The sequence below is a fragment of the Colius striatus genome, chromosome 1 (genome assembly GCF_028858725.1).
Source record: "Colius striatus isolate bColStr4 chromosome 1, bColStr4.1.hap1, whole genome shotgun sequence".
Lineage (NCBI taxonomy): Eukaryota > Metazoa > Chordata > Aves > Coliiformes > Coliidae > Colius > Colius striatus.
This window is the reverse complement of record NC_084759.1, coordinates 74,580,751-74,594,941: the sequence shown is the minus strand read 5'-3', so window position 1 is coordinate 74,594,941 and position 14,191 is coordinate 74,580,751. Positions and strand designations below refer to the sequence as shown.

The following is a 14,191-nucleotide window of genomic DNA, read 5'->3' as shown; positions in this document are numbered from 1 at the left end:
TCAGGTACACAAAAAGGCCACTGAAAAGATCCTCCAATAACTTGTTATGTTGCAGAAGTCCTTCTCTTATCTTTGTGACCCAGTCTGTGCTTGGCAAGAAATCCCTGAATTAGATACTGAATACTGATACTTCATCAGCTTACAGGAGGGGAAGTTAGTTCTCTCCTAACTTCACATATATCATTATCCTTGGTAGGTTACAATTCTCCCCCAATTAGCTTGATAAATCAAATTGAAATGCTATTTCCTTGTGATGTTCAGAAAACAGTCAGAGAAATAATACAATTTTTCAACAGTTTTAGGTATAGCCACACACATTGCACATTACACAGACTATAATCTTAAGTATACTTCATCTTACTATAGGTACCTATGAAGGCATCTAGGTGTATACCAAGGAACCACAGGTTTCCTCAGCTTTTCACAGCTGACAGCAAACGGTAGGCACCTTCAGAAAGCAACTGAGAGCATTTAAGTAATGTCTAATTTAAACACTACAAATCGGTTTCCAAAAATATCTACTTCTGTTTAACATCTAGATTAGGTCTGGGTGAACACCACCAAAGGTCTGCTGCTTGGCAAAGCATTTATGAAGGATAAACACACATTCTACAATGTATACCATGATGAATTTAGAAACCAGTTATGATTCAAAACTTTGTAGGTGTTTCCTATCACTAAATGAATGCATTTAAACAAAAAGCATCCAGTTACCCATTCCATAAACCTTACATTCCATCTTGCTTGTATATATCCATATCTGTGAAGTTAAAGTGGTACAAAAATTACAACTCCTAAACTTTCACTACTGGAGCAGCAACAATACTCTTGGGGTGGGGGAGGATAGAGACAGCACAACACGCCTGCTGCATAACCTCTAAGAAACTAAAAATATTGTGCTACGTGGAATTAGAAAGCTTTCAGATCTGTTTCTTATCTCAAAAATAAGCCAAGAAACCACCCCCAATCAACAGAGAAACCCAAACTCGCAAGACAAAAAAACCTGGATTAGAATTCTCTCAGCCACAGTACAAAGGCTCCTAGTAACTTATAAAAATCAGCTGTTTATACAAATGACTGCATTTACATTGAAGTGGTCAGTAATTTCCCAGGATCAGCACTAAATGCTGTTTTTTTGGATATCAAGCTTCACAGCCAAGTTTAAGAATCGTTCATGTCCATGAGCAATGCATTTGACCTCAAACACGTACCTTGAGAGAGGTAACTGATATTTAAGGTTGAAAATGTCTTTTTTTTTCTTGATTCATTCGTATACAGCACCATTAAAATTTTTCCCCCCTCTAAATATCGTTGCAGTATAGTAATGCAAGTAATTTGCTTTCAATTATATGTTTAAGGCTAAAGGATGAAGAATTACCTAATGAAAACACTTTACTTGCTACTGAAATAATAAATTGATGCAAGTCACACAGAGAAATACTGCAGCTAATTAACGAGAAGCATTCTTTTCTGCAATTTAAACAATTAGTAGATTGAACAAATTACAATTCACACCTAACCATAGAGAGGAGCACATTAGGAAAGTGCAATAGAATGAAGAGAAATAAATGAATGTTTGGAGTCTGATACTGCTGCTTGTTGAAAGATAGCACCTCCAGCTGGGGCAGGAATTCAGCACTGATTCAGGAGACAAGAACTCTATCTACTAAAATCAACAACAAAACTTCTTGCAACAGTCCAGGTTTCACTTGGAAATCTTGCCGGAATACCAGCCAAGCCCAGCCTTGATTAGCCTGTAATGAGATCATAGCTTGAGGAGGTATATGTCTGTAGGCCCTTGTAAAGCCGATACTAGAGAGGAATTTATTTAAATGATACATAATTCCTTCTTGAAACACATCAACTATTATGTTTTCATAATTCTTAATGTAATAAGAATAATGCTGACAGCAGAACAACTTTGGAGTTTTTAAGCATATTGTTAGTATAGGAAGTGAAATTACTTTCTATCACCCACAATCAATGCTGTGATTGACACTGCAAGTTGGGCATCTCAGATAAGGATCACTTTAAAGTAAAAGTGATCAAGATAATGCAACTATGGGAGATATTCTTAAGATTCACACTTGAGCACCTTGACTTTTTTCACTATTTCCAGTAAGATCTCCTTCCTCTGAGTATCTGTCTTTAAAGAAGAGAAAAAAAACACCCCAAACTGAAGCTTGGAAGATTTCTAATTACAGTCCTCAAAGTTGTCACTTCACCTTCTGTTAAAATACACATGTTGCTATATAAAGCAAGCCCATTCTTTCAAGATGTCAAATTAGGCAAGAACAAGCTGCCTTTGGGCAATTTTTTTTGGAATGTTATAATACACACATGCAGAGATCAGAAAAAATGTAAAGCTTTTTTTTTTTAAAGTGACATTATAAAAATAATAGCAAGCAACACAATCACAACTTTTTTTTTTTTCTTAAATAGTAGCAACACAACTTAGCAACGTGAGTGGAGCACCTTTTAGAAGACCAGCTACATTTAAAGATTGAGTAAGCTGTAACATTCACCATTTCCCCCTGTGCTTATTGTAGCAACAACAAAAAGGGCAAGAGGAAAAAAAAAAGGAAAATAAAAAGCTTGTGCCTGGCAGGTGAACCTGATATTCTGTCTACTTCGTTCAGGACTATTTCTCCAAGTCTTGTTTCAGTTATAGAAAGAAACACTATCATGAAACAGGGAAGCCTGCCCACTCCACACTGCTAGGACCCACTACCAGGCACCAGCAGCGTGACTGCGGGCTGACCTCTCCCAGAGCAAAGCGCTTTCCCTCCAGACATTCCAGCGGCTGAGCATGTCGCTTATCCCCCTGCTGAGGCTGGACACATTTTCTCCTCTTCAGCATGCCTTCCTCTCCCTGATTATTGGTAGTTGTTTAGTGGATCAATGGACGTCCTCGTTTTAATTTACTAGATTTCCAGCTAATAAATTGCCAAATAGTGTTTGGAGCTCTCCATGTCCTGGACTCTCCCTATGATATCTGTAAAGTTTCCCTTCATATCAGCAAGTGAAATAGCCACACAAGCTGAGAAACTAACATCCAAGAGGTGTGCTACATGCTGCAAAATGAACAATATACACCTGGTCACTAATTTTTCCCTTGCAGTATTTTCTGGTGCTGCTTTTCTTGCAGTTATGATAGTTTTCAAATATATGCTAAGGAAAGCATGACATATTTATGCCACAGAATTCCCAGCAGTTACATAAAGGTGTAACTTTCTTCAAAGGCTGCTCTTGCTTTTAGAGACACCAGTAAGAAAGGAGACATGCAGAATTTTAGAAATCCCTCTTAAGTAGCTGCTATCTGAGACTTCATTCACACCTTGTCACATTCCTCTCCTTAAAAAGCAGCAGTTGGCGTCATCCATCCTCACTTCCTAAGAGGGGCCTGGACTAAAGTGAGACAGAGCTCCATAGCAAGCTCCACTCTTAAGCACAGTCTGAATCTACAAAAAGAGGAGTTTTTTCCACAGGTATCCTGAAGTGGGTTTTCTTGGATCCCCCACTTGGAGCCACCAGCCTGCCTAAGACACACACCACAGGGAGAGAAGGGCAGGTGAAACAGTATCTCCTCTTCCCTGGCAGCTCAGCCATCCCCACCTACACTCAGGAAGGGGGTAACTTGAGTTCAAGGCTCTCTTCAGCCAAGAAGAAACAAACTTTCCATCTCTTGCTGCAAGGAGGGACTATTTTCATCACCTAGTATTAAAATATTCTTTGCAACACCTTTCCACCACTGGCAGCCAGACAGAACAAAACACAACCACCAACATGGACATAGGTGGATCAAATCAAGATGATTATTTTACAGCTAAATAAAAATATAGTCCTGTGGATGTGGGGGATGTAAACTCCAGTCCCTGGTTTCAAAATCAGTTCTATTTATTTGCATCCAATAATGGCAAATGAAAACAGAGTCTAAAAATTCAGACCCAGGGATTCAGGTTCTCTTCTTCCTAGGTCAGTATTAACAGACCCAGCTCTCTTACACACAACAGCACAGTTTCACGAGGTATCAAAGATGTGGTTCCACTTATTTCTTTGTAACAGACCCAGTTTACAAGGTTCCCATTCCCAGACATTTCTCTTCACATACCACAGCCACATCCTCATGCCACAAATACTTAGGCCTATTACTTAATACCTCAGTAACATTACGAATGAGTATCACTGATCAGTCTTTAGATGTAGCACTTATTAGCCATTAACAGAAAGGTGGAATTCTTTGATTTGGCACTAGATAGCTAGTACATACATAGTAAGTAGCTCTTTTTTTCCTTTCCTTAAAGACTCACAGGTTTGATATTCTGTAATTCAGGTAAGAAGCCAACAGACAGGGAGTAATTTTTCAGCATATTCATCTTCTGACACTGACTGTTGTTTCTTGAAAAACAGCAGTACAGGACAGAAAAAGATGTAGGAAAAGATCGTTTCAAGAGTCTTAACTTGGAAAGCCCATAATGCAGTTGTTTTAAGGGTGGGAGAAAGGAAACCAACTAGACAACTCCCAATGAAAACAACTGAAAAGATTAGAAGAATTTCTGCTGTGGATAAAACAGGACTTGTTGACCTCTGACACTCTATGCACTTCTAAAAATGGGAACAGGCAAAATCCACAAGACTTACAGACAAAGCATATAGCTGTGTCCTACAGATCTTGAGTAAAATGTGCTTTGTTAATGTGGAGGGTTTATTCCCCAACTACATATGGATCTATTTTAATGTGCTTTCACTATGCAGTAAGAAAGCTGTTTTAAAAGCAAAATCTAACTGGGAATGAGAGTTCTTAAGTTTAAACATACACAGAGGAAAAACACTTTCAAGGAAACTTAATGTATTTCTTCAACTCATGGCTAATACAGTGTTAATCTCAGTGTACACAAGGACACAAAAAAAAAGTACACAAGGACATAAAAAAAAACCCCAACAACGAGAAAAAGAGTAAGAAACAGAGCATACATATATACACCAAGGAGACTCTCCCCGCCTGCCCCAGCATGGATTTGGTCACTATCCACAGACCTTTTCTTTAAGGAAGCAGATACAAAAGGTTACCTTAATTATTTTGAATTTGCAAGTGGAACAGCAGCTGAGAAAACTCAGCCTCAGAGCCGGGAAGTTTTCATCTCCATAAACTTCTGCGCAAGGAGCCCAGTGGGAGGCAGGGATGGGCCCAGCAGAGAGTCTCGGTCAGTGCTGGCAGCAGCGGGGTCCCCCAGCCAGCTACCAGTGGCGGCAACACCGGCACCGCGTTTTCACTTCGGAAAAAGCGACCAAAACCGGCGGCTGGGAGCCGACGGCTGACTGCGCCCAACAACTTGTTGCCTTCAGACCTGCTCGTAGGCGCTGGGTGCCCCGGCTCCCTGAAATGCCCACTCCCCGGGCGCTAACGGCCGCTTTGGGGCCTCTAGAGCCGCACCGCCAGGGAGCCGGCCCGGCGGCACCTGCGCTGCGGCCGCCCCGCCCCACGGTGCGCCCGGGGCTGCGGGATGGCCGTGCGGCCGGGCCGGGCCCGCTGCCACTTGGCCGGGCTGTCACCGCCAAAAACGGAACCGATCGAACGTCCCTCTCTGCACTCCAATCCCCCTCCCCTCGGCACCTCTCACCTTGGTGATGATGAGGGGCTCCCCGTGTTCTCGTCCGCCTTTCAGGGTGAAGCCCCAGGGAGCCCCGCCGGTCAGCAACACCTCCACCAGCTTATAGCCTTCCACTGCCCGCTGCTCCACCATCACCACCACGGGTTCCACCAGCACGGCGCCGAGACGCGGGTCGCCGCCAGCCAGCCGCTCCCGCCCACTCCGCAGCCCCACGTCCTCCATGGAACTCCCGCGCCGCCAGCGGCGCCCGTCGTGGCCGGGGCTCGCCTGCCTCTGCCGGCCGCTTCCCGGTGCGCGCCAGCCGGCGGCAGCCCGCGAAGCCACCTACCCGCCCCGCAGCGCCGTCCAGCCCGGCCCCATCAGCGACGAGAGAGGGCTGCTCCCTCCTACCCGCCCCCTCCTCCTCCGCGGTATTGTCTCACGCCCAGGCCAGAACCCGGCGGCGGCGGAGGAGCGGCTCCAACTTCTGCCAACTTGGCGGCGGGGCAAACGCCGCCGAGCAACGCGGGACGCCGGAAGGAGCGCGGCGGGGCGAGGCGCCCCCGCCTCCCTCCCTCTCGCCCCGAAAAGGGGGCGAAACGAAACCTGCTTTCCACTGCGGGCTTCCCCGGCCGGGGAGCTGCCCGCCCCTCCCCAAAAGCAGGCAGCTCCCGCAGCGCTATCTCCCCCGAGCAACAATGAGGAGGAGGAGTGGGGGAGGAGAACAGCCCTGGGCCAGCCACCAGACAAAGGCGGCGGTGAGAGGGTCCCTGAGCCCTGAGTCACCCCAAGGCTCTGCCCGTGTCCCCCCCCGCCTCGCCACACGGACAGGCGCCTGCGCCTCTCTCCCTGCCCCGTTCCCGAACAAAAGCGGCGAGCAGGTGGAGGGGCGGCGGCGCTGCTCCGACACCACGGCTGCCGGCTAAAGGGGACGAGAAGGGGCAGCGGTGGCTGCGGCCTGCCCCCGGCTAGGGACGCCCCGCCCTCGCGGTGTCAGGCGGCGGGGGGCCGCGCCGCGCCGGCCGGGGAGCGGGGGACAGACGAGAGGCAGCTCTTCCCGCTTCGCCGGGGACTTGGGAGAAGGTCGCTGGGAAGGAGAGGGTTAAGCAGTGGGGGGAGGAAACCGGGCAACATGGAGGGCAGATCAGGGGGCAGCCGCAGCAGGAGCTGAGGGAGGTGCTTTCTTCCCGCCCCTCACGGCCGTTCCTCCCACCCCATCCTGTCTCCACCACCTGTGGGGCGGGAGGGGCCACTCCTAGCGCGCCCGCCTCCCTTTCCTTCGGAGACCCTTTAGCGGCAGCCAGAGGCGGGGCAGGGCAGGCTAGGCTAGGCTAGGCTAGGCTGAGATGTGGAGAAGTTGCGGCCCCGGTGCCGGATGGTCTCGTGGCTGGAGGACCCAAGACTCAGAAATGAGGCTGGGCCGGGCTTGGTGGTAAAGGCAGGTGAAGTCTACAGTAAAAGAAACCCAGATGGAAAGCGATTCGGCAGTACAGACAGTCCCAGACATTGGTTTGGTTGCAAAAAGACTGTCAAAAAAGTATGATGGAGGAGTGCGAGGCAGGGCTAGAGGTGCTGATCTTCAGGCAAATCTTATTTTGTGGGTGAGAAATAAATGCAGGGTTTGAGGTTCCCTGGTACCCTCACTAAGCTAGTGGTGAGGCTGGGAGTAAATTGGTTATTTCTTGCTCTCAGCTTATACCTTATAGGAGGTTTTAGTGGTTTAAGTCAGAACCAGATTTGTCCCAGAGTACCTGAGTACCAGTGCACAATTCTCCTTTGTTTTTCACTGACAAAGAGATAAAGTACTGCTTGATCTAAGGCACAGGGAAATCTTTATTTTAGTTTCTGAAAGATTAGTGAACCTCAAGTTACTTCTATGTGTGACAAACTGAGGTGTCTGGTATGTGCAGTGGGATTTCAATGTTTTGCATGTATGTTACAGTTGACATATTTTGCTTTCCAAAGTGGCCATTGTGCCATTCTGATCATGTAATCTAACTCTCTTACTCCTGTTTCAGTTGGTTTATTCCTTGCAAAACTCTCCTGCCTTTCACTAAAGCAATTTCTTTCTACAATACTTCCAACATTACCTGCAGTATGTTTCTGCAAAACCTAAAGAAACCTTTGGTTTCAGGATTGAGAGCATCTGAGGTCATTGATCCCAGCAGCAGATTGGATGACACAGAGAAAGGAGAAAAGTATTTGATTTGGGCAATTATTGTTCTCTCATGATGAAGGGACAGAAAGAACTGTGGAGGGGACACGCAAACTTACATGTACGTCTATGAGGATCCTACTAAATCCAAACCTTATACCAAACCTGTGTATTGCATCAAGTTATTTAAGGCCTCTAATGACCTGCAGATCCTCAGTCACTTTTCTTCTCTAATCTTCAATCTAATAGATAGACAAATGCTAATTATAAAGCAAATAGGTTTTTGGATTTGGTTGTTTTGTTTTCCAAAAAGCCCAACAGGTAAAGGGAAATACAAATAGTTTTTCTCCATGTGCTGTCTGCAGTTTTCTTAGAATCTGAGACAAAGTCTTCAGTTAGATTTGTGTAACACGTCTCAGCTTGTTCTACACAGCAAGATATACTCAGTCACCTTTAAAAAGCTGCAGTATACAATTCTGTTGTTTGTAAGCATGATCAAAAAAAGAAAGATCCAGAATAACAATTTGAACTTTAGCATATCTGGAAGTATGAACACTGAAATGAAAAGAAAATAAAATAGCTTGCATCACTAATGAGAAGAGCAAATTATGCCTTCAGAAATGTCTTACCTGTTTGTATCCCCTCTTTTTCAACTGCCAAACATTCATTCTTTGTCATAAATTTTTGTAGTCTATAAGAAATTGAAGATTTACATTACTTTTCTGGCTTTTTAGTTTGGTCTTCTAAATCCAGTATTGGAAGACTGGTGAAGAAATCTGAACACAGATTTTAAAATCAGAATATCTAGAGCCAGGAGCCTGGCATCTATATATTAATCCAAACGAAAATTGCCAAACTCTGCTACGGTAATCACATCAGGGGAAGATGTGGCCATGTAACTCTTGGGAAAGCAGGTGCCTAGAGACAGAATATCTGAAAGATTTCACAGTACCAATTAAGGGAGACCTCAGTGAAGAACAATTTTCTAGCTAATGCTAGAGCCTGATGGTCTGACACACTTGTCAAGCAGATCCTCAACCTGTGGCTGACAGTCCAGAAATCAGACTTCTTTCTTTTCAGTTACACTTTTTTTTTGCCTGTAATGTTACCAGTGGAAAATGTAAGGGGCCACCATGTAAATTCTTCATACATGTAACTTTGACAAGCCAAAGCAAGATGGAAATTCTCTTTTGTCATATTAATCAAATTTCTCTTCACATGTTTAATGTCCTCCCTCTCTGTGGGATTTCAAGCTTGTTCAGAACCCAGCTGGAGACATGTACTTGTGCTCTTCTTAAAATATTGTGATAATTTTATTACTTGAATTTCTGCATGTTCTGCCAGCGTTCTTAAGGTTTCAGACAGTCATAAAGAACAAAGCATTCAGTAAATGTATTCTAAAATACTACTTTCCATTGGTATGGTAATAAAAATGATAACTGTATTTGTCTAACAAAAGCCTCAGTGACCAAATCCTATTTTCTCCCTTAAATCTTGTTTCACTTGCCAGATGTTGAGCATATAACATTTAGCAATAGAAGGCAGAAATGCAAGATACATCAGGGGGACATAAATGTATGAAAAAATGACAGATTTTTTTCATGCTAAGGACAGAGAATGATGCAGCTGTGACCAATGTGGTAAAAGAGGGATCTCCTGTGTAATAATATGTGCTGTTAATATATCAAAGTTACTTCGCAGTTATACACAAAAGTTACCCAGACTCCTACTCCTGCCAAGGAAAAGGAACTATCAGATGTTACTGGGGGATGGTTTCCACAAACCTAGTTTGTGAGTTCTTGCTCTTTAACAACAGAAGCTTTCTGCAGCAAACCAGGCTACTTCCACAGCACTTCATCTGTCTTCCTACCTTGGTACACAAAGCTAAATTAACAGTTTCAAATGAAATTTTGTTCTACAGAATTTATTTGGCCTTGATTTTTTTCTGTGGCACAAATTGTATACCTGTTCATTGAGTTCTCTAGACCGAAGACTGGAGGAAGACCAATGCTACTCTAGTCTTCAAAAAGGGCAAGGAGGAGGATCCTGGAAACTACAGGCTGGTCAGCCTCACCTCCATCCCTGGAAAGGTGATGGAACAACTCATCCTGGGTGTCAACTCTAAGCACATGAAGGAAAATAAAGTTATCAGGAATAGTTGACTTGGATTCAGCAAGGGAAAATCCTGCTTGACCAACCTGATAGCCTTCTATGAGAGTATAAGAAGCTGACTAGATGAAGGGAGAGCAGTGGATGTCATCTACCTTGACTTCAGGAAGGCTTTTGACACTGTCTCCCATGAGATCCTCATCAGAAAGCTCAGGCAGTGTGGCTTGGATGAGTGGACAGTGAAGTGGATCGAGAACTGTCTGAATGACAGAGCCCAGGTGGTGGGCAGATGGTGATCAATGGAGCTGAGCCAAGTAGGAGGCCTGAGGCCAATGGGGTTCCAAAGAGATCGGTTCTGGGGCCAGTCTTGTTCAACATCTTCATCAATGTCTTGGATGAGGGGACAGAATGTACCCTCAGCAAGTTGGCTGATGACACCAAACTGGGAGGACTGACAGATTCCCCAGAAGGCTGTGCTGCCATTCAGTGGGATCTCGAGCGGCTTGAGTTTGGGCAGAGAGGAACTTCATGAGGTTCAACAAGGACAAGTGCAGAGTCTTGCATCTGGGAAGGAACAACCCCATGCAGCAGTACAGGCTGGGAGTTGACCTGCTGGAGAGCAGCTCTGCAGAGAGAGACCTGGGACATGTGGTGGACAGCAGATTAAACATGTGCCCTCGTGACCGGTAAGGCCAATGTCATCCTGGGATGCATGAGAAAAAAAAATGTGTCCTGCCGGTTGAGGAAACTTTTTCTCCCCCTCTACTCTGCCCTGATAAGGCCACATCTGGAGTCCTGTGTCCATTTCTGTGCTCCCCAGCTCAAGAGGGGCTGGGAACTTCTGGAAAGAGTCCAGTGGAAGGCTGCCAAGATAATTAAGGTACTGGAGCATCTTTCTTATGAGGAAAAGCTGAGTCACCTGGTGCTGCTTAGTCCAGAGAAAAGAAGACTAATGGGGAATCTTATCAACACTTTTAAATACCTAAAGGAGGTGTGTCAAGAAGATAGGGTGAATATTTTTTTCTGCTGTTCCTAAAGACAGGACAAGGGGTAATGGGCACAGACTGGAACACAGGAAGTTCCACTTGAACATGAGGAAAAACTTCTTTCCTGTGAGGGAGCCCTGGGACAGGCTGCCCACGGAGGTTGTGGAGTCTCCTCTGAAGGTTTTCAAAACCTGCCTGGACACATTCCAATGCAACCTGATCAAAGTGAAGCTGCTTTAGTGGGAGGCTGGACTAGAGGATCTTGAGAGGTCCCTTTCAACCCCTACCATTCTGTGATTCTGTGATTACCAAAACTATGAATAAATTCATTTATTGCAGGATTTTATTGTTGTTGATTCTGTTAAGCCTCAACCATTTTCACCTTTGTGGCTACACATGACATATCTTTTCTTTAAGACATCCTGCAATGAATTGCACAGGATGCCCATAGGATGACTCTAGAATAGGGTGGTTTACTCTCAGTCTTGAAAGCATCCATTGTGCTGCACCTTGCAATACCAGCAGGGCTTCTTTTTCCTCAGCAGCTGAGAAATTTAAAAGTAGAGGCTTCTGACTCATAGTGACAGAGTAAAGGCCTGAAATGAATTAAGCCTTTAAATCTCCCAGTTTGTTACCGTTCCTTTCCTGGATAAAACTGCCAAACATCACGGTTTGGTGAAGAGAAAGTGTCTCTGCCAAAGACATTTGAAATAAAAATTTGATGCCTTGGGTCATGCACAATTCATTGACCGGTTGAACATGAGCCCTGCAGTGTTCCCGGGTGGCCAAGGAGGCCAATGGTGTCCTGACTTGTATCAGAAATAGTGCAATCAGAAGGACCAGGGAAGTGATTATCCCCTTGTACTCAGGGCTGGTGAAACTGCACCTTGAGCACTGTGTTCGGTTTTGGACCCCTCAGTACAAGAAGGATATTGAGATGGTGGACAGTGCACAGGGATTGTCGCCCCGAACTCGGCACTGGTCAGGCCGCACCTTCATTGCCATGTGCAGTGTTGGGCCCCTCACTACAAGAGGGACATTGGGAATTGGAGAGAGGACTTGGAAAAGAAACAGAGAAACCCAAAAGGGCAACTAAAAAATCAGAAAGAGAAGGCTGCTGTTTTAGCAGCAACATTCCCTAACACGCAAATATCCTTTTGGGGAAAAAGTTTCCCAAGAGGCCGAGGACACGGAACAGGAGGAAACACGGGGAAGAGAAGCCCTTTGGCGCCGGGCCAACGTGCAATTGATAAGGAAAACTGATCTTCCCTTATCAATAAATACGGCAGCCCTAGTTGCAGAAAGGACTCTAGAAATCCGTGTCCCCCAAGTCTACAGGGAAAGAAGATGAGGTGGCCGAGCTCCTGACGTCCGTGGTGGTGGAAAACTCCGAGCGGGCAGTGTGGAGTACCTCCGGAAATAGTAAGGGAACTTATGAAGCGGACACCTTGCAACATGCACAGGGGAGCCGAAGCCTTAGTGGAAATGGTAAAAGTGTACGCTGTAGGAATTAGCATGCTGAAAGTTGCGAAAAGCGTTGCCCAGCGGTGTGAAACGTGTTTAGAAAAGCCAAGGCCAAAATGCAAAAGAAACCCCCATCAGGAGAGGTAAAAAGAGGCCGTATGCCTGGAAAACATTGGCACGTTGATTTTGCTGGAATACCAACATAGGATGAATAGCAAAAATGTCCTGGTAATGGCTGACCCTTTGTCAGGATGGCCCGAATCTTTCCCGTGCCGCAGCAGCCGAGCAAAAGAAGGGGTAAAGGCAATGTTAAAAGCAAGGCTTCCAGAAGGGCTGTAACCGGACAGCGGACCTCGTTTTGCAATCGAAGCAGTAGAAGGAGTGTCAAAGCTCTTAAAGATCGAATGGGAGCTCCGTACTCCTTGGAGGCCCCCAGTCAAAAGGAGAAGCGGAACCCTGAAAAGGCAAAGTGAAAAGTGATGCCAGAAGGCTGATATTGAATGGGTGGGAGCCTGGCCTTTGGCTTTCTCGAGGGTCAGGATCACCGTGAGGATTAAGGAAAAAGTAAGTCCTTTCAAGACAACGTCTGGAAACCCCTATCCCGATAACCTGCCTCACAAATGTTATCCTCTTTGCACAGGTCTTTCTTTAAACCAGGGGCCACCACCGCCATTGGCTACCCCTGCCCCCTCCTTTCACCTGGGAGGTCTCGCCTACGTTTGAACCTGGAAGGACGAGAAACTGCAAGAAAAGTGAAAAGGCCTAGTCCAAAATTGAAGAGCAACCTTGACTGGAAGATGAATAGTGTTGGGGAAGTTTGGTTGTTCTAAAAGTTGGAGTGCCAAAACATTGCCTAGGCCTCAGATAAGAGCAGTACAAAAGGGGGCTGAGAATTATCGAAGAGAAAGAAAGGGCTAAATCTCAAAAGGGGAGAAGTGATGTCGAAGTGTCCAGGCTCGGTTAGGAGCACAGTAAGAACAACCATTCTGCTGGAAGCAATCTGCTAATGTATAGGCAGGTGAAAAGCAGAAACCTGGGCAGGACTAACGGGAAGTGGAGTGAAAGCGTCAGTTTCTGTGCCGGCTGCCTCAGATACGTTCTGACAGAGGCATTGGCAGCGTCGCTGATTGGCTGAGCTTTGGCCAGCAGCGGGTCTGTCTTGGAGCCGTCTGGAACTGGCTCCATCTGACATGAGGACAGCTTGTGGCACCTCCTCACAGAAGGCAGCCCTACCGACCCCTCTGCTAACTAACCCTTGGCAGGATTTCCTTTTCTGCACCCGGGAGAGCACGTGCCCAGCCAGGCGCTGAGGGACTGCTGGAGGTAACTTTCTCGTCAGCCCGTGCCCGAGTGCGCTGGCCACGGACCCTAGAGCGGGTAATGGAGGGGAGGGGAAGGGGGAGATAAGGCCGTGGGCTGTCGCCTGGCGTTGTTGTTTCCCATCCCCACACCTGGCAGCCTTTGGAGCCAGGCGCTCACCGAAGGACCGGGGCTGCGGAGTAGCCAGGGAGGCCTTTGTCACCTACAAGGGAAAGGGCAGAAAACAAGAAGCACTGCAATGCTTGCCACCCTCCCCTTCCTTGACCTTTTCGCTGAGCAGATAGAAGGGAGGCCCCGGAAGGAAGGAGGACGCGGAGGCGCAGGCTTGGATGCAGCACAACTTTAATGAGCCCAAAGAAGAAAAAGGGGGTGTCTCACAGGGAGCACCAGGGGCAGCCCCCAAGACGCGGTGGAGCCGCCGCGGGCTGGCACTGGGGAAGGGGAAAAGTCAGCAGCAGAGGAAAGAGGGAGGAGAGAGCGGAGCCCTGAAGCTCCTCAGAGTCTCCTGTCCAGCACCATCTTCTGAGGTCTTGAAGCTTCTTGCCCAAGGAAGGCGTCCAGCAGCC

The 14,191-nt window shown here is 46.5% G+C and overlaps 1 protein-coding gene across 1 annotated transcript in view; it reads right to left on the bottom strand.

The window, feature by feature from the left end:
• SHROOM2 (shroom family member 2) overlaps nucleotides 1–5,948 on the bottom strand; it is a 122,336-nt gene extending 116,388 nt beyond the window's left edge. The window contains exon 1 of the mRNA XM_061998701.1: nucleotides 5,622–5,948. Coding sequence (XP_061854685.1) covers nucleotides 5,622–5,834 — 213 coding nt within the window. The 5' untranslated portion in view covers nucleotides 5,835–5,948. The remainder of the gene's footprint in view (nucleotides 1–5,621) is intronic.
• Between the last annotated feature and the right edge of the window lie 8,243 nt (nucleotides 5,949–14,191).